At 32.8% G+C, this 21,733-nt stretch overlaps 2 protein-coding genes across 5 annotated transcripts; both read left to right on the top strand.

The window, feature by feature from the left end:
* Nucleotides 1-24: 24 nt before the first annotated feature.
* On the top strand, nt 25-16,959 carry LOC128187761 (serine/threonine-protein kinase Nek11-like). Of its 4 annotated transcripts, XM_052858321.1 has the most exons (15): nt 26-619; nt 923-1,088; nt 1,223-1,371; nt 1,877-2,038; nt 3,076-3,225; nt 3,820-3,898; nt 4,119-4,192; nt 4,285-4,413; nt 8,417-8,492; nt 8,605-8,728; nt 8,945-8,968; nt 9,407-9,586; nt 10,108-10,353; nt 14,653-14,737; nt 15,889-16,959. In XM_052858321.1, the coding sequence occupies exons 1-15, from the start codon at nt 465-467 to the stop codon at nt 16,088-16,090; spliced, it is 2,001 nt and encodes a 666-aa protein (XP_052714281.1). In that variant the 5' UTR covers nt 26-464; the 3' UTR covers nt 16,091-16,959. The 4 variants fall into 4 exon arrangements, with proteins under 4 accessions (XP_052714284.1, XP_052714281.1, XP_052714283.1 ...); XM_052858323.1 differs by lacking the exon at nt 8,945-8,968 and having other exon boundaries at nt 8,605-8,692; XM_052858322.1 differs by lacking the exon at nt 8,945-8,968 and having other exon boundaries at nt 28-619.
* A 1,366-nt stretch (nt 16,960-18,325) lies between these two features.
* On the top strand, nt 18,326-20,440 carry LOC128187760 (uncharacterized). Its single transcript, XM_052858320.1, has one exon. The coding sequence runs from the start codon at nt 19,176-19,178 to the stop codon at nt 20,319-20,321; it is 1,146 nt and encodes a 381-aa protein (XP_052714280.1). The 5' UTR covers nt 18,326-19,175; the 3' UTR covers nt 20,322-20,440.
* The last annotated feature ends 1,293 nt before the right edge of the window (nt 20,441-21,733 follow it).

Here is a 21,733-nt window from a genome sequence, read left to right as displayed (position 1 = left end):
AAGATCTTGATTTTAGTACCCAGGATGCAGTAGGGGAAACGGGTACCTGCATGTAAACAGTAGCACCTGTATTTTAGTCAAAGGTGACGGAAAGCAGGTAACCGTCTGTTGCTTTAGTTAACTGTTCGTTTAACTGTCCTTGGAATTCGGAGAAATGACTGTTATGATGAAAGAACAATGAACATGATATGTTCGTGTGTAACGAACGACGCTAAAAAATGGCCGCTATGTCACACTGCAACGAAAACATATTTTATAGTTTGAGATATCTGCACCAAGGATTAACAACATAACTAGACCCATTTGATACCAATAGCATTATTTGCATATATTTCTTCAACCGGTAATTAGTGTTTACTAATGTTATGAGAGTTACGCGACGAAGGTTGGAAGCAGACGAATAATTGATTGTGATAGAGATAACTGGCAGAGTTCCAAGTCTACACGACAAAGACTTTGTCAGTATGTCATACAAGAAGAAGGAATCGTCCAAAAAGACACCTAAGGTCCTAGCCAATCGATATGAAATAGTGAAGAAACTTGGGAAGGGTAACTTTGGCACAGCTTATCTATGCAAAGATCTGAGATCCAAAAATCCTGAAACAGATGAATATGATTTGTACGTATGCAAGTATTGTTCAACAGTTGAATAATTCCATGTACATTTTAAAGTAAAATTGCTATTTGATTTTTTCAGAACATGATTGGGGATTAATTTTAAGCAACTCTATGCAAAAATTATATTCAGAGTGAATTCATATATAATATTAAAACTAAATCTACCTGATAAGGGCAGGCACCCTTTGGTTTACACTTGATTCAGTCATTTTATTCAGATACAATGAATTGTTTATTTTAAATCATCAGCATACATTTTGACAACGACTTGCTTGATATTTTTTATGTTGCATTTTTTGTATAGAAAAGTTTTGAAGGAGATTTCAGTGGGAGAATTACAACCAGATGAAACAGTTGATGCAGTTCGAGAGGCCAGAGTTCTCTCGAAACTTGATCATCCTAGCATTGTCAAGTTTCATGATAGTTTCATAGATGGAGAATCATTTTGCATTGTTACAGAGTTTTGTGAGGTAATTATTTTAAATCAAAAAGTGTTCTTAGAGAGACCCTATGAGTATAGCTGTCATGTTTTTTTTTTTTTTTTTTTTTTTTTTTTTTTTAGATAGAACTGGCTTTTTTAAAACTTGATTGATATTTATTTTAGGGAGGTGATTTAGACTGTAAAATTAATGAATGTGTGAAGAACAAACAGGAGATAGATTCTAAGTTGATAATGGACTGGTTTGTGCAGCTTCTGTTGGCTGTTCATTACATGCATCAAAGGCGGGTCCTACATAGAGATCTTAAAACCAGGTAAAGAATGGGTCAGTGTGCACATGACTGTATATTTCAAATATGGATAATTTAATTAATTTTACAGGAATTATTTTTAATGTTGTAACAGTTTTGGATAACTTTGGTGGAGGTTAAAAAAAGAAAATAAATAATAGACCAGTAGCAACTTTCAGAATTGAATGGATAGCTCTGGTGATAATTTTCTTTGAACCTTTAGTTTTCATAGAATTCTTAACTGTTTCAATTCTGCTATACCTTTTCCATATCTGAACAGGTGCAGATATAGTTACATGTTTTAAATTTTGTTGAATTTTAGATATTATTGGAAACAAGAGGTCATTAAACATGAATTTATTTAAAATTGAAACTTTCAAAAGCATCACAAAGATCAATATAAAATTAATATAAAGATTTTATGTCAAGGAGTTATCAAACTTTATATTTATATAATTGCATTTTGTTTGTTCTTGTTTTACTTTTTAATGAACACTGCTTTGAAAAACTTATTAATGTCTCTTTTCAGAAATATATTTCTACGACAAAATATGATAAAAGTAGGAGATTTTGGAATATCCAGAATACTAATGGGAACCACAGATTTAGCCTCAACCTTCACTGGAACTCCATATTATATGAGTCCGGAAGTACTGAAACATGAAGGATATAACTCTAAATCAGATATTTGGTAAAATATATTTTGTTGGTGAATGTATGACATTTAGCAAAATGTTCTCAAATTACAAAGGGAAAGATGTGTACAATGGTGTCATTGATATTCATGAACACACATTTTTGTGGTGTTTAAGTAAAGTGCAAGGTTTTGATTTTTGAGGATATCAATGTTTGTGGACTATGGTCTTTCAATATGAACAGACTATCATACATTTTGTCATCTTTATTACTTAATAATGGAACTTTAAAATTCATGGACTTGATCGTTTTGTCAACAAAATATTGATGAGACCATGCTATAAGGAAATATTTGTCGCTGATAAAGAACAATATTGAATATACATTCAGAACATAAACTTGAGACTATATCTTAGAATTTACCTTCCCTTTTATGATAGCATTTCATTCATTGTGGTGTGTTTATGGACAATTTCAATACCAAATATATTTAATCCATAGTATATACCTACATTGTATATCACTTAATGGAGATAATCGAAACTTTTTGCTTGATGATGTATGGTGGTTACTGTGGAATCATCATTGTTTGTGGGGGACCAATATTCATGGCTTTAATGGGTAACTAACCGTTACCCACAAATTTACATCCCCTTGAACGTATATACAAGCATTTGAAATTATCCCCAACTTCCTACCAACAAAATTACGTCCCCATGAACCAGGAAAAAATTTGGCTACCAATTAACATTGACCCCCACTAATAAAAATGATTCCACAGTATATCATATCAATAGGTTAATCAGTTTACTCTCTATATGCATAACTCAGTAACTCCTTGCTTTATCTCATTAAATCATTTTTTTATTTCAAAATGATGAGTATAAAATTCAGTGAATACAACAGTGTTAGATACGGTAATGTTGAGATCCTCCTATTCAAAGGGTTTTAAAATTTACTGCATTATAAATGTTGATAAAATTTAAATGTTGTTTTGCTTAATTGTAAAAGCATTTTATGGTTAACAGGACTGCAATGTTTATAATTTTCATAACATTAATATAATTAACTAAGTGAGGTTGTCTTCCACAGGTCAATAGGCTGTATTTTGTATGAGATGTGTACCTTGACCCATGCTTTTGATGGAAAGAGTTTAATGGCAGTCATGTACAAAATAGTAGAGGGAGAGGTCCCTAAACTACCTGAGAAGTTCTCTTCTGAGCTCAACAATGTATTAAAGCTGTGAGTACAAGAACAGTGTATTGTGAACTTTGAGTATACAGACCAGACACCATTTAGTGAACTTACTATATTACTGTGGTTTCATCAATATTCGTTGAATACCAATTTTCGTGGATTTCGTTGTTAAGTTGATCCACGAAATTAAATGTTCATTGAAGTGCAATTTCTATTAAAATTTTGTATTGATATGGTCATTGGCCTTGAATTTACGTATCCTTGAAACTGTGATTTTCACTTTATCCACGAAAATTGATACCCTTGAATATTAATGAAACCACAGTATACAATTTACAGACATTATCATTTGTGAATGATTTCTGTGCATTCAGTTAGAAAAAATTATTTCAGAAATCAACTTTATGGGACTTTAAATGTCAGCTGTGATTTTTGAAAGTATTTCTTGCTTGGTTAACCACAAACAAACCTTTGAGCTGTCACATGAGGAGCAATATCTATATAATTTAAACGGCATTTTAATCAATGTATTTACGAGGAAATACATGAATGCATCAATACTTGATGCTACTGTTGTTTTATTTGTACTGTACATATATCTATAAACATGATAAAAAAATTTTAATTGTTGAAATTCAGAATGTTGTCCAAAGATCCAGACAAAAGGCCATCAGCAACAGATTTACTTAAAATTCCATTGATTAAAAACCACATCGCAGTAAGTTTTCCTGAAGACTTTTTTTGTAACCCTTAAATTAAATTACATCTAATGGAATATTGTGTAAGTGTGATATAAGAATGGCAAAGACCATGTAGCCAAATAACAAAGGTAACAACAAAAGATATTATGATATAACTGTCAAAAGAATGAATAGGCATTTAATACACTAACTGTAAGTGCCACCATAAAATTTGATTAAAAATTCTTGTGGTTGCAGAAACTTTCAAAAGAATTCCATGCCAAAAGTCTAGAGAACAGTAGCAGAGATGCTGAGGACATTGCTAAATTACTGTAAGTTCTAGCATGTTTATCATTTTTAATTGGAAAGCAGGCAACAAGGGATGCTTGCTCGACCATTAATTTACATGCCTGTTGTTTTGCAGCAAAGAGAAGTCCTACTTAAGTGACTTGAAGTCTACCGAGGAGGAAGTCAAGTACAAGAACCTGCCTCCTCGGGAGAGAATGAGGTTAAGGAAGCTCCAGCAAGCCGACGAGGAAGCCAAACGACTCAGGTCAGTTTTGGGCCTAATTCATACCAATTAAGAATTTTTTAAAAATTAACAGTTTTTCTTTATAAACTTGAAAGCTAGCTGGTTGTTACAGAAAAGTGCCTTGTACAAAAAGTATTTGCTGAATATAATAGTTATATGATAATTTTTTTTAATGAGACAAAACTGTAATGTTTATTATTTGTTTGTCAAAGCAGATACATGTACAATGTATTATTAATTTTCTACAGTTTGTGATATGAGGTTTTTAGCTCACCGAGACGAAGTCAAGGAGAGCTTATGCTATACCCTTTGCGTTGGCGGTGGCGTCGGCGTCCGGACCTGGTTAAAGTTTTTGTTGCAGGTCCTGTATCTAAGCTATTACTTGTCCTATCTTCACCAAACTTGCATGGATGATGCATCTGGACCTACCTATGGACTTGAAAGACTTGGATGCTGAATCTGGGTCCTAAATTTCAGATGCTGGAGGAGGTTAAGGTTGTTGGACCAGGTTAAAGTTTTTGTTGCAGGTGCCCTTTTATAGCAGTATCTTAGTTACTGCTGGTCTGTACTTCCCCAAACTTGCATGGATGGTGTGCCTTATGATACTGATGCACCAGACAGGCTTGAGTGCTGAATCTGAGCTATAGGTTTCGGATGCTGGAGGAGGTTAAGGTTTTTGGAGCAGGTTAAAGTTTTTGTTGCGGGTACCCATTGATAGCAATATCTAAGTTACTACTGGTCCTAACTTCACCAAACTTGTATGGATGATGCGTCTTATGATACTGATGCACCTGACAAGCTTTAATGCTGAATCTGAGCAATAGGTTTCGGATGCTGGAAGAGGTTAATGTTTTTAGAGCTGGTTAAGTTTTTGTTGCAGGTGCCCTCTGATGATTATATCTTAGTTACTACTGGTCCTAACTTCACCAAACTTGTATGGATGATGCGTCTTATGATACTGATGCACCTGACAAGCTTGAATGCTGAATCTGAGCAATAGGTTTCGGATGCTGGAAGAGGTTAAGGTTTTTAGAGCTGGTTAAAGTTTTTGTTGCAGGTGCCCTCTGATGATTACTCTTAGTTACTACTGGTCCTAACTTCACCAAACTTGTATGGATGGTGCGTCTTATGATACTGATGCACCTGACAAGCTTGAATGCTGAATCTGAGCAATAGGTTTCGGATGCTGGAAGAGGTTAAGGTTTTTAGAGCTGGTTAAGTTTTTGTTGCAGGTGCCCTCTGATGATTATATCTTAGTTACTACTGGTCCTAACTTCACCAAACTTGTATGGATGGTGCGTCTTATGATACTGATGCACCTGACAAGCTTGAATGCTGAATCTGAGCAATAGGTTTCGGATGCTGGAGGAGGTTAAGGTTTTAAGAGCTGGTTAGATAAAGTTTTTGAAACAGGTGCCCTCTGATGATGATAACTTAGTTATTACTTGTCCTTACTTCACCAGACTTCCATGGATGGTGTGTCTTATGATACTGATGCACTTGACAGGCTTGAATGCATAGTCTGGTTTCGGATGCTGGATAAAGTTAAGTTTTTAGGAACAGGTCACATGTTTAATAGATGATAGTACTATTTCAAACTTGCATAGTTGATTTAACTGTAATATGAATGAATCGCAGAGGTAGCTTCAGATGCAGAGCTTGATCTCCATTATCAAGGATGCTAAAAAATAAATCTTAGTTATTACTGGTCCTAACTTCACCAAATTTAATGGATGGTGTGTCTTATGATACAGATGCACCTGACAGGCATGGATGCTGAATCTGAGCCATAGGTTGCGGATGCTGGAGGAAGTTAAGGTTTTAATTGCTAGTGCCCTCTGATGATGATATCTTAGTTATTACTGGTCCAAACTTCACCAAAATTGCATGGATGATGCGTCTTATGATACAAATGCACCTGATGGGCTTGAAGTCTGAATCTGAGCCATAGGTTTCGGATGCTGGATGAGGTTTAGTTTTTTGGAACAGGTCACATGTTTTATAGATGATAGCTTGCATAGTTGATTTAACTTTATTATAAATTAAATGCAGAGGTTGCTTCAGAAGCAGAACCTGATCTCCATTATCAAGGATGCTAAAGAAATCTCCTACCTCACTCAAACCAGCTCGATAGATAGATGTGTTTGTTGATAAATGATATAACATGATTCCTATGATAAAGTATTGTATGATATGAAACAATATTGTTTGATATGATACTATTACTTATTAGGTTAGTTACTGACTCACTACGGAAATATATTGGGTTGATCAATCTCATAGATGGCGAGGCGAAGCCGAGCCTTCTATGAGATTGATCAACCCAATATATTTCCGTAGTGAGTCAGTAACTAACCTAATAAGTGTTTTGTTTTCTCGAGGACTATCAAGCGACATATTTATTCACAAATAGCGATGATCTACGCAAAGCCATGTACAAGATGCCTTACATCTCGTCCAATTTAACTCATTTAAACTCTTCAAAATTTTCATCTCACCTTTAAAATACTCTTTCAAAATCTTTGCTTTACCCATGTTTACTTACAATGTTTTGTTGCTATTTAATTTCAAATGTTTTCTCCTTTTCCTCTGCAGAGATTTGAGCAAATTTCGTCGCTGCCATTTTGTTCTGCTCCAGACAAAACAATGTGACGTCAATATTCTAAGGGCAACTACTCTAATTTTAAAGAATTTCAAAGGGCAACAACTCCAAATACTTTAAGAACTTACAGCATGCAGTTTATGTATAAAATACTATGAAATGTCGAAATGAGTAAGCGAAGCGTCGACCAATGACGGCCATATTGCCTAATATTATTTCTCACAGAACAAATATAGAGATATATGAGGCAATCACGTGCTATGTTTAAACCAATGAAAATGTGACATTTCAGTCCAAGGGAAAACAAAATATGATATCATATGTTATATTATAAAAAGTTATACGATACGATATGATATTGTATCAATTTTTTGATATTTTATGATATGATTATGTATCATGATATTGTTATGTATAGTATTGTATATTATGATACAATATTGTATAATATTATATTGTATTTTTAATTTATTATTTTATCACATGATACAATTACATAAGATATTGCAAAATATTATATTGTATCCTATGATACAATATTGTATATTCTATAATATTGTATCATACAATATTGTATAATATGATATTGGTTTCAGTAATATAGAATTATATCACATGAAATTGTTTTATATGATATTGTAATATTATATAATATTGTATCATACGATATTGTATGATATGATATTGGTTTATATGATATATTATCATATCGCATGAAATTGTATTATATGATATTGTAATATATTTTATTGTGTCATATGATGCAATATGTATAATATAATAATGTATTTTATAATATTTTACCATATCACATAATATTGTATCATTTGATAAGATACAATGTTGGAATCAAATTATATTGTATTATATGATATAATATCATATAATGTATCAAATATGTTTCAGTGTCATTCAATACAATATCATTCTATATTATACAATATAATATCATGTTTCAGTGTAATGATGTATTATGTAATATGATATTGTAATATGATACTATATTGTATTATATTTTATGATATTGTATTATGTGATCAAATACAATAAGGTATGACACAATACAATGTCATATCATACGTTACAATATCAAATCTCATTATTGTTTATTACGGTATTTATTATATGATATATATTATATTAGAAATATGACATGATACAATATTTAATTTTATATCATTGTATTGATTAACATATGAACATATGATTATCATAAAAAAATTTATCAGATGATATACGATATTTTGTCAAAACAGAATCCATGAATATCCAAGATCATAAAGTATGATTTTCATATAAAATGATAAAGGTGGTCTTATGAAGGTGATGTCTCATAAGGGTGATGCTCCGTCTCGGTGAGCTTAGTAATCTATGATTACCTATGTTTTTATCCTCTGATTAATATTTTTATGTATTCAACAGAGAAGTAGCAAAAGTGCAATTAAAAGAAAATCAGGAAAGAAACTCAAGAATCCAGAGCACCCTCCACAAGTCCAGTGTAAGTAGCAGCTTCTGAACGTTCTTTGTATACTATTGTAAGTTATCAAATTCAATGACAAGTTCATTCAGTGGGTCATATCAGTAATTACATGTATATGGCATTTTAACAGGTACCTGCTTGGGCTGGAGGTTCGGGGGAAGGAGAGAGGTTCAAGCAAGCTTTAACGGTCAAAGGACGCCCCGCTATAGCGGCTGAAGGTCAGCAGAGTCGGTTTGGTTCCCGCACTGCACCCAGTGAGTGTTCGTTGTTTGTGGCACTATCCCTAATGACATCAAAGTCTAAATTTATCACTACACAAGGGCAATTCCTTCAAGGAAATCCATCTTATTCAATTTAATGTGCATTATTATTGAAATTTGTTTAATATTATGAATCAATATCATTCCAATTTAAATATTCATAATGAGAAATTACAAATAAATATATAACAAAGCTGAATTGTTATTAAGGATATCATGGAGATGAAGAGATAGGTAACACATAATGTAGATTATTGCCTGTCTATCTTAGAAAGAATTATTTCTTGAAGACTTATAATATATGTTTAGTTGTGTATTTGAAGTACACGAAGTAAATTTCAGAGATTGAAAAAAAATACATGTATAAGTACTTGAATAGACCTACTTTATTTTCAATCTATTCAATCTGTTGATCTTTATACTAATATATCTTATCTGTTTTTTCTCTTATTTCATGTCTGAATTTGTGTGAAAAATGATCACAAAATAGCACAAAAAAATTTCAGTTTTTTTTTCTTTCAGCCATGAACTAACTGATATATCATGCCCAATAATAGATCATAATACCTACAATAATTGTCAATATTTACTAATGAATCAAAAATGTTCTATAAAACCAGTTCCAGGGGCTAGATCAAAATGAAAGTAAACACAGCACATGTCTACTTTCAGTTTTGTATCACGAAGAGGAAGAAGAAAGTGATGATGATGGTGACATTATAATGCCCCTCTACAAAACACTGACTGCCCCCCGCTCAGCCTCTCTCAGTAGTCACGATGAACGACCTATAACCCCTCTCAAAGATAAAATGATTTATGACATCCGAAACTCTTCACTAGATTTTAAAGATGGTAAGCCCATATAGGAACCATTCTCTTCATAATCTTATTACAGTTTACCATAGAAATATTATACATGTGTATTGATCTAGAGTTATCTCCTCATTGTTCACATTTCCTTTGCACCATTACTAATGCAATAAATACTGCAAGTCTTACATGCAAAGAATGTACTTGTTTTGTCTGAATTTCATGCACAGTTTATTTCTGAAGTCTAATTTCATCTTAATTCAAAGTGTGTTATGAAGATAAGATATTTAAAATGTTTGAATGTATTTAAACATTGATATTTAACATTAATAGACAGTATAAACATTTTTATTAAATTAGAAGGAAGAATTTTTCAAAAAAGAATTTTATTGAAAGCATGTACATATTGAACAATAAAAATGGTCAAATAGTAGACAAAGATAAGAATATGTTTTAGTCAAATACTTATGAAATATGTTGCATTATATTAGTGGTCTGTACTCTTCATTTGAAGCATTTATTACATTATATTGATTTTCAAAGCATTTGTTTTTACCTCTCAGGAATTCCAGATAACCCTGAACTGGCTGATACCTACTACTCCCAGTTTGAGAATGATTTTTCTGGTGATGAATCAGACTCCGATGAAGCCGGTGACACCGTCATAGAGAGAACAGTCAAACCCAAGAAGTCACCCGTTAAGTCTGTCAGCAATTCCAAGGCATCCTCTAATTTGGGTACACTAGTGGATGATGAGGACCAGCTATACAACATCATGCAGGATGTGTTGGCCAAAGGAGATGATGCAGGTCAGGGAACTAGTTTATTATAGTGCTTAGATATATCAAAATTTACATACATGCTGCAGATGCTTAAATAACTCAAAAACAACTTTAACTTATTCTTTACATGTATGAAAATGATGGGGAACAATATTGGCCGATTTTTGTACCCACCTGGTAAATCAACCTTAAGCATGCCACATTTTTCTTATAACATAACCTAAGATAGCCAAAATTCATATGAAATATACATTTTTATGTACATGAACAATATTTTGGGATAATAAAACTTGTCCTAGGAATGTTTTTAGTAAAATCATCTGAATCTACATACCAGTTTTAAGATTTCAAAATATACTTCTGTCTGACACAGCTCATGGGTTGCAATATTGTTGGATTGTATGTTTTTTTGTTATACACCACCTAAATTCTAGAGCTCAGATTTTTACATAAAAAATTGATATATATAAACGAAAAACATGTATGCTAAATGCCTGATTTTAAAATTTGTAGAAAAGTCTTGCAGTCTGTGGTAAAATTGTATATAACCTTTAACTTACACTATGCACATGTAGAGAGTGAAAAGGTTAACAAAGGTTTATGTTTTATATTATACAAATTTTAATTTATGCAGTATCTGTTATAAAAACATGGCTTGCTCAATTGGTTGAGAGAGAGAGAGAGAGAGAGAGAGAGAGAGAGAGAGAGAGAGAGAGAGAGAGAGAGAGCTCTGTATAGTCACTATACTTTATTTGATAGAGTTTATTTTGTTTCCTGCATAGTAATCTTCGAATCCATATAGCTGATTATCTTGGTAGTTGTCTACCTAAAACACTGCAATTCATGCAGAAGTGTTATCTGCACATTTTTGTTGATTTAAAAAAAGATGTCAGGGTTTGACACTAAGGCACGTCCGACCGACTTTGTCTAGTAAACGATAGTTCCGGTCGGGTTAAAATGTCTGTGTACTAGCCCGACTGGTCGTGTGAAAAAAAGTGTGCATATAATTTTCTGTAATATTAATTTTAGTAGAAGTAAAAGCTCTTTTCCTAACAGGCATAAATTCTTCTTAATTCTACAAACCGTCATTTAAGTAAAACCCAAGGACTAACCTAGAGGTTGAAGTGGGGGAAATACTGAGTCTCACTTTTTGATCGGTAACTGTGTCGGAATTTCCTCCGAACCAAAAGTTTAACGTCGCCTTGAACACAGAGTTCATAATCGTGTAAATTAACCCCAAGGGTAATAAAATGATAATTATTTAATTCTAAAGACATCTTCACAAACTCAGCTTACGCCTCTTGTTATTAATTAATCCAGTCTGTATTATCTTAAAGCTATACACGCTATAATTTGCGTCAATTTTGAATAAAGGGGAAAATGTATGTGTTTGATTACTAATAAAAGTTACCTTTATGCTGTTAATTATAATGCTCAATTCGATCACGTAACAAATATATCAAATATTAAACAATAAAAAATATTTATTTTCCTGCCAGGAAAGTAATGCCTCCTCGTGAATATCAATCTATCACGTGATATCGACAGCTAAATTTAGCCTATCATACCAAAACTGGTGAAGGGTCAACATCTTCATAATTGTGATAGTTTCACAAAGGAAATGATATTTTGAGTAAAGCATAAATTTGTCCGATATACGAGTACAAACAAAAGAAAAAAATACAAGCCTGTGAGTAGATATGAATACTTCCTTTAAAAAAATGACGTAGACCTGTGTTTTTCCCCTATGTGCTATTTATAGATCCTATAAGTGTTAATGCAGAAGTAAGGGTATCGTGAATGACAAACGTATTTTACTCATTATACATGTATGTATTTCAAATTAACAACTGTTAAGCATATTAAAAATCAAGTTGGATATTTAATTAGGCAAACAATAACGGCCACCTAGTTCTCCGCGGACATGCGCAATGAGGTCGGTTTGCTCTTCCTTCATCAATATTCATGAAAAGGTATATTTTCCTGGCAGGAAAATAAACAATTAAAAATCTATATCTTTGTAACGAGATGGAATTCACCATTGTAATTTACAGATTAAGGATAACTTTTATAAGTAGACAAACACATGTGTTTTCACTGTCATTCAAAATTGACGCAAGTTATAGCATGTATAGCTTTAAGTGGTTATAAATACGGTTGATGCAACCACATGCTGTACAAAACGATGTTAATTACTTTAACTCTTTACCCCTTAATGCCACCTTTTGACGCATAGGCCATATCCTTAACATTCTACCCTGGGCTACCCTTAGACTGTTTTCAGATGAACTGAACACAGCTGGTGTGTGTTTTTGAATAGACTTATTACAGGTCTAAGCAAATCAAACACATAGAAAATTATATATCAACGGATTTGTAATAAATTAAAATTTTAATATTCATTGAAAATTTTTTTTTAAGTCACTACAATAAAGCAATACAGGTGCTAACAGGTAAATGAAAATAAAACTGAGTGTTCTACATTAAAGTTTTATTAAGAATAATTTCACAACAGATACTTGATAAACATATTTAAAAATGTATGTATTACAAATAATTATTTAATAATTTTTATAGAAAGATTCCATTATAATCATGGAATTCGTTTTTTGATCATAAATAATTAAATGTACCTGTGGCTGACTTTTCAATTCATGTCTATCGTTTTCAGACTTATATTTACGGGGTTTTTTTCAATAAACATGATAAATGGTGTAAGAGGATTTGATAAATCTCGCATGTTAACTAACTAAGTGTGTTGACTTTTTGAAAAAATACAAATTTACCGGTATATTCGTGTATTTAGGGGTTGCAGGTAATGCACACCTTGTGTTCCGTTTTCTGTAACTACATAGAATTTTCCACAAAATTTTGCATGAATTTGACATCTGGCTTTCATCTTTCAATCTCGCTACCTATAAATCTAGAAAATTCTGCCTCTAAACTTGATTATAAACAAAAAGTGAAAACATGTGCGATGTCCGCATCGTAGTCCGCCATCTTTGTTTATTGTAGTAATGCATCACGCCACCATACACAGGTAAATCACGTGATATCTTTATTTAGAATGAGTGAACAACCATCCGTATACATGGCCAGGTGTATACCAGTCAATGTTTATAATAAACAACAGGTGTTTAGAGGTCTAATTAAGAGCTGTATATAGGGTGCGTCAAAAGTCGTCATTAAGGATATGGCCAGGGTCGTCAAAACGCGTCATTAAGGGTTAAAGGATAGAAACCTCTAAGGGGAAAAGAGTTAAGGCTAGTGTTGATATAACAGTGAATTTGTAAGTAACTTGTAATTAGCTAATAACACTGCCAAATTTATGCTAAAATAATCAGAAACTCTTTGTTTACAGTTACAATATCTTTAAAAAAAAAATCAAAATCTTCAACATAATGGTTGGGTTGGACTAATGCCATCAAAATACACTACAAAACAGAGACTGATATTATTTCATTTTAGTTAACACAATTACGAAACATTTGATCTTTAAAATGTATGAATACATCAAATTATTTAAACTTAATAAACTTGATAATTTTTTTATAACTTTTATAATTTGTTTTATTTTTTAATCATAATGACTTGTTTCCAATCTAATTTAAATTATTAAAGGATAAATCTGTGTATATCATCATTATTGTTATGCCATTATCAAGTAATGAAAGTCTCCCTGATTTCTCAAACTTCTCCATATTTCTCTGTTAAGGAGATCGAAGTAAAGTCTCCCTAAAGTTTTGTTGGTCCCTGGTCAACCGTTAAATACTTGTATCATTAATAGTACAGTTTGAATTAATTAAATCTTAAATTATACTGTTGAGTGATTCATTATTGGTAAAGATAAACCAACACAATTAAACAGATACAGGTATTGAATATTTTATGTTTGTCATTACTTTTAATTTATTTTTGTCAAAATTGGTCAGGGCTAGTAGTAAAAGAGTCAGGGCTAGTGAAAAATTGCTGAGGTAGCCCAACTGGTCTAGTAAATAAAAAACTTAATGTCAAACCCTGGATGTATATGAATTTGATTTCCAAAATTTACCAAGGAATTGATGTGTTTTAAAAAATGCAGTTATCAGGATTTTTGTTACTAGCATGTATGTAATAATACCGTTGGTTAAGGCGTAGGTTAACATGTAACCTTTATATTTTTTGTCTTTTTCAGAGTCCGCCATGTCTCTGGTAACCTTTATATTTTTTGTCTTTTTCAGAGTCCACCATGTCCCTGGCAGATTTTTGTTACTAGTATGTTTGTAATAATACCGTTGGTTAAGGCGTAGATTATCATGTAACCTTTATATTTTTTGTCTTTTTCAGAGTCCACCATGTCCCTGGCCGATGACAGAGAGGCGGGTGCATTTGGACCTGTAGTCAGGGATCAGAAAATTAAAAACCTCACCAAGTATCCTTATACAAGATTTACAGTTTATCTTAATTCATCAAAATCACTTTTTTTTTTAGTACTTTACCTTCCCTAGTTAAAGTAGATCCAGTGTTCTGTGACGTCACACTTTTTTGTAAAACTTTGAATTCTTTAAAAATTGTGCAAGATAGTTTTATTCATTTTGTGTGAATATAATCACATGGATGTAATTAGAATTATTGGTAGGTTAAAGATATTTTCGCACTTAATTTTATACTAAATTTCCAAATTTTTATATATTTTATCTATGCAAAGGGGAAATAACTCTTTTTCTTACTTTTCTCTCAGTTGTGTGTCTAAATGCTATAGTTTTTCTTATTCCAACGATTAATTTTAAAATATTTTTGTAATTTTAGTTTTCTGATAAAGTTGACATTAAAATTAAACAAGAAAAACAAATTTCTGCCAACAAGATTTTACTTTTAACAGAAAAAAATACATTTTTCTAATGCTAAAATATGCTTTAGTTTATGTTTATCTGGCATCTCAAAAAGTGTGATGACATGTATATTTTTTCTAACAATTGATGACATTAAGTCTATTAAGTCGAAATCAGTTCGGTTTTTCAACTTTCCTCAGAGAATTTTACGAGTATGGAGCTACCTTAAATGGCATTTGTTCATTTTTTGTAAGACTTTCTATCAAAGTGCATTTGATGCATTCCTGTAATGTAGAAGCATCCAATGGCAAATGCAATACATCTTGGTCGGTTTCTAAAAATCTTGTTCCTTTGAAGTATAGCTGCTATCTTTTTGTAAGAGAAAACAATTCCCCTAAGAGATCCTAGATTACACAGCACTTTTTTTAATGCTTTTTGACCTGTCAAAATGAATTATTGGATTTTATGCTTATTGATACATGTATAAATAATCATTGAGCCAATCCAATTAACTTACTTGCACACGCAAAAGAAGTAAACAGGATGAAAAGACCAACACAAATTTATACACTCTTCATATTTTTTAAAAAGGCAAATTTATGTAGTTGACTGTCTAAAGCAATGAGTACATAATTAATGCATGAATATTATGGTAGGTAAGAACAAACAGAATTCAATATAATGACCTACAGAAGGTACAATAGAAGTATACTTAGAAACCAACATATTGAAAACCTTAACTTGTTCTCAGAGAATGCAAGAGGATTTTAGGAGAGGAGGCGTTTCAGAAGGCCTACGATTATCTGAAACAGGCACGCTACTTAAAGACATCATCAGTGGACTCTGAGGAGACCATTATGCAGGGACTCAGGGAATTCGTAAAAAATCCCAGTGACTGCTTTCTTGTGGACCAGCTTTTATTTCTAGAAGAACAGGCTAAAATTCCATTCTGATGTCTTAATAATGGAAGAAAACCTGTGAATTTTTACCTGTCTCTTTTTTATATTGGACATGCTTTTGTGGTAACATGTGAATTCTGTTGTTTTTACAAAATGCTATTTGAACCGTCCATAAAAGAGCCCTCCAAGTATTGATGACCTTGAACTTTGACCTTTTAGATGCTGTTTTACCTTTTGACCTCTGGTTAAGGCCGTCCAATGAAACACTTGTTAGTGTTACAAAGTGCTTCAGAGTAATACCATACTATTCCTGCAGTCTGTGATAAAACAATATTCATAATTTTTGTCAGATTGCCACTTGCCATACAAAAAGCATTCCATTCATGTTGTGTAACAGTGTGTCAGGTCTTGGTTTATCTTTGTACCAAAAGTATTACTTGTATACAGGGTGTTTCATGAGTTGTGATGCTAGAGTGTGCTGAGTTCTTACTACTGCATAATGTCAATCTGCTGTATACCATTCCTGTATACCATTCCTTGGTCCTGGCATTTTATTATGACCAAAACAAACCATCATATGCCATACATGTATATCATTTCATTCATCACAGGAATTGTCCATGTTATTTATGCTGTACTCAAAGTATTCTATGATTTTATTTTATTTTTATTTTAGATATTTAATTTAATAATAGAAATACTTTAATATAGGCAAGACTTTGCCTTTTCCTCCTTCAAGGTGTAAATCATTTGTAACCATACCACTTCCTATCGTCTACGTTTTGTGTTCATTTCATTTACCATGCAATACTGTCTTGACTTACCCAGTGTAATCCTTTGTTCAATCAAAACATGGCACCCATCCAGGTGCAGATCATAAAAAAAGATGCTTTTTTTTTTAATATAATAAAGTCTTGAATAGATTGAGTTTGTGTCAAAAAGGATGAAGTATGATGTTCAGTATAATCAGAAGGTGTGTTACAAATACATGGTCATTGTCCTCTAGAGGTTGTTATGAATACAGACGAAATCATCCTTAGAAATCCACGGACCGGGGAAGGGCACGTAGCAGGGGGGGGGGGCATTTTCCTCGCAACAAACATTTTTCTTAATTTACATAAAGAAAAGGGAATTTTGCAGAAGTTGCCCCTCACCTTCTTTAGAAACATGTTAAAAATTAAAAGGAAATTAACATAATTAAAATTAACTAAAACAGAAGTTCCAAGTACTTCGCAACCCCTCCATGGATTAGGAATTTGAAATATTGGCAAAAGAATTTTTTAATTTTTTGTTGTTAGATTACGGTCGTATAAATCTTCTCCTCCCCTACTATCAAAATCGATGCTACGTGATTGAGGGCGGTCTGCCCTGCTGTCCCCGAGGGGAGACAGACGACGTTATAAATTCGACCTTGATAAATGACAGATGACTGACTCTTGCTCTTTAACAAAAAACTAATCTACTATGACACGTATTTTACGTATTTGCGGAGGCAAAATAATAAAAAAAGATTTAAAAAAAAACCCAAAAAAACACCAATCCACCACCCCAAGCTAAGCTTGAAATGACTATTTTAATGGGCAAAAGAAGAGGCACGGCATCGAGATTTTATTGAACGGTTTAGATAAAAATAGACAACTTTTCTTTCGGCTGTTTTGTAGGAAAATGGATATGCCTTGGCTTTCAAAATTATATGTTGGTGAAAGAAGAATAAATATGATGCTGTGTATAAATAATTCAATATTGGAGGGTAATGTCGCCAAGCGATTTTAATGTTTATTACTGTGCGAGTTCTTTTTGCTAAACGCTCATGTACTCGTTAGTTTGTTATTTCTGAGAGCTCTCAGTATCTCTGATTGGGGCGGAGTTATGTTGCATTTTATAGATGACGTTACTGTTTGGTGCATATTCGTTATGTGGTGAAAAATTTCTCTGTAGAGATATATCATAGATAATTTATGGTGCAAATAATGCATAGTTTTAAGAATTTTGTTGGGTGGGGATTAAATCAGATCTTCCGTATGAATAAATAATGTTTCCTTGATAATGAATCAACCAAATGTGCATACTTTTGCGACGTTGATATGTAATGCATAATTTAAACCTTATATTTTTGTTTGAAAAAAAATTATGGTAGACAATATTTTTATGAGAATTATATTTTGTAAATTTATTGCATCTCGACCTAAAATTCTCGCAAAGGTCTTTTATTATTGATATACTATATAATGCCAACAACAATTTTACACTAGATATGCAATTTCTGATTAGTTTAAACAACATCACAGGAATTCAAAATTTTGAATCCTTATGACGTCCGTTTTGACCCTTGCACAGGACAAGAAATTATAGCCCACAAATCGATGATCAGTGTTCGTGTCACGTGACTTCTCTGACAACCATTTACGATTCTTTCTCAAAGGCATTTCCGTTTGTTTTTATGCATGATAATAAACTATTATGCACGTTAAATTATTTTGAGTGAAGTTTGAAGGGGGGAAAAAGACCAAAAAGTCTTGATAGAATCTCAAAATTGTATCAGCCTCTTAGAAGTTCGACTCTCTTAAGGAAATACAATTCTAAATATGAAGGAAATCTAACATTTTCTCTTTAGATTTTTCGTAACTTTTATGACTATGAATACAATAATGCTCAATATTGCTTAACATTTTAATACCAAAATGATAAATAACATGCAAAGTAAGCTTACAAAGTTAAACAAATTTGATTTGTAAATTAAGACACGAGTAAATTTGGATACACATAAATAATAAATGTTTATTTGTGATGTATTTGTGTGAAGAAGGCTAAGTTAATTTAATCATTCTATGCAAAAAGCATATTTTGAACCCAATTATTAAACCACACACACCAGAATATAGTATTCTAATTAGCATTCCTGATCTGAAACCGACGAATAGAGAACCTTGATCCAATATCGAGGCCGATTCAGGACGTGACATAGTTGTCTCCAACAAACAAAGACCGACATTAACACACAGTGATTGGTAAACGTACACAGAGACCAGGAAACGTCCCTAGTCCACACCCTGCAAGCCTGCTGGGGGAACACTTATAAAGATCAACATAAAACTCCGCTCATGCAATCCTACAGAAAAAGTGTCCAGGATAAACAGCCATGTCTGCATCGCTGCCCCTGCTACTGTTGCTGACCTTTTTGATTTGGCCTGTGAGGTCAGTCCGAAGGGCCCGCAGTTGTTACAGCCCGGTAAAAGGATACATATTTTGTTCGCACACCATACAAGACCAGTGGAACTTTGTGAATTTCCGATCGTGGCTGGATAATTTGAAGACCCCAGTGGATCACGTCGAGCTATCTCTCCGGTGTCTGGAGGGAGGATCAGTAGTGCTTCCCTGGCCTATGCGAGCACGTGGTTTGAAGAAGATAAAAATAACAAACTGTGTCGTAGAGGGTTTTTTTTCTGAGTACAACCTTGAACCAGCCTACCCGGATAGTCTTGTAGACTTCTCCATGATTGACTCTATTATAAGAACTGACGTTAACTCAAACATTCAGAGGACCTTAATGACCACCTTATCCAAATCCTATAGTTGCGGGCAGCAGACAATTAGGAGTCACGTGATGAGAAACATTTCATTTTCTTTTCTTCCGACCTCTTCTCCACCTTCATCCAAGACTCTTGACCGAGCGTTTTCTGCTATGCGTCGACAATCAAAAACGCGTGATTTCACTTGCAACTATGACAACCTCCTTCAATTAGAAGAATCAAATAGCGATAGCATTTCGTCCGTACACTTTGACGTAATGACGGACATTTCAAGTTACTCCAGTCTTAGGACCTTCAATTTTTCATCCAACCGTATGACCCGTTTGCCGGATCATCTGAGAGAGTGGCACAAATATTTCCCTACTCTTGAAGTTCTCGATTTATCCAAAAATCATTTACGCAGTTTTAGTTTCGAAAAACCAAAGAGTATTGGTCGACGAAAGATTTTTTTCGTCAACCTCCAGCACAACAAAATCTCAGATGTACCCAGGGATATCGCTTCCTATCTGGACGAACCCATTCCAGTTATACTGGACCTAAGGAATAACCCTATCCTCTGCACGTACAATACATTTGAACTCGTGAAATATCTTAACAAAATTAAGAATATGTTTCCGATTTTGAATTTTTTGACGGACATTAGATGTAGTTTGTCCCCAAACTCCATGAAATCCAAATCCGAACCAGCTCCCGAGGACAATTCGAATGATACAAAATCTAAACTACTACAACTGTTCAATTTGTTTGGAGTTTAGCGCTGTCCAGGAATGTATTCGTTCTAAATTATTTTGTTTCGCATATGTACAAATACATGTATACACTTTAATTTATGTATTTCATTGTAAATAACATTTAATTGTGACATTGTCTACATTATAATAAATCATAATAATAAGTTATTCCGTATGTAGCTTTGTTTTTATTTGCAATAACCATTACGTCTTTTAAAGGAAAATATTAACAATGTGCCGGATAATTATGCCAGTGCCAAGGTGGCATTTTTGCACCCGCTCAAGCTGCGTATTTCGAAAAATTCAAATATGCCATATGATAGACCATAAAGAGTTAACATCCACCTTTTTTATCATTGTATCTCACCTGTCAGGTGAGGTATTTACCTTTCAAAAATAAATTCCTATAGGAAAAGAATTTTTCCCATAGGAAAAACAATATTCCTATAGGTAATTTGAAATTTCCTCTCGGAATACAAGAACTTCCTATAGGAATTTCAATTCCGATAGGATTTGATAAAATCCGATAGGAAAACTTAATATCCTATAGGAAAACTACATTCTGAATCAAATTCCTACGGGAAATACCATTCTCTTTTTAAAAATCCTATAGGATTGTCTATTTCCTGTAGGAGAATCAATTCTCCTATGGGAATTATCATTTTCCTATGGGATTTTAATTTTTAAAGGTAAATATCTCACCTGTCAGGTGAAACACACTAAAAACAAAAGTGGTTATAATCTCTCTAGACAATGGTCTATCATTTGGTATATATACATGGATTTTTCCGAAACTGCATCTTAAGCGGGTGCAAAAATGTCACCTTGGCACTGGCATAATTATCCGGCACAGTGTTTATTGCTTGATGAGGATTAATAATCAATTTAATTGCATTAATTAATAAGTAAATTTATAATAATACTTTCTTCTGCACACTTTTGTAATTTGTGTAAGAATTAAATAAATATATTTTTGAAACGAAGTATTACAAGTATACATGTAATAGCAAAAGTGTTTCGTGCTTAATATTTTGACAGGTTTTAGAAATGTTGTATTTGTATTATTATTTGAATTTAGCTCATTTATTTTTTGTCAGAAATTCTGTCTTTCAAATATAAGCATTGTGCAACAAATAACTTATTATGTTTCAAAAATAGTATTTAAATGTATCGATAGATGGAAAGAAAGACTGTAAACCCCCACCCACTTCATAAAGTAATAGAAAGGGAACTAGACCTATGGCAAAAAAGTAAGGCATGTTATTATTCATCTCATTTTCATACATATTTAAACATTTTTTTTTAAATCAAAATTACAAATGTTATAAGACCATGCAGTCAATAATATTCATTCAAAATGTTTCCTGCAGCAGGTGGAATAAAATTAAAAAGACGGAAGGTGTTAACAGTTAACAAAACATCAATCGAACCCCTGT

The sequence above is a fragment of the Crassostrea angulata genome, chromosome 6 (genome assembly GCF_025612915.1).
Source record: "Crassostrea angulata isolate pt1a10 chromosome 6, ASM2561291v2, whole genome shotgun sequence".
Classification (NCBI taxonomy): Eukaryota; Metazoa; Mollusca; class Bivalvia; order Ostreida; family Ostreidae; genus Magallana; species Magallana angulata.
This window is presented reverse-complemented; position numbering and strand designations above follow the sequence as displayed.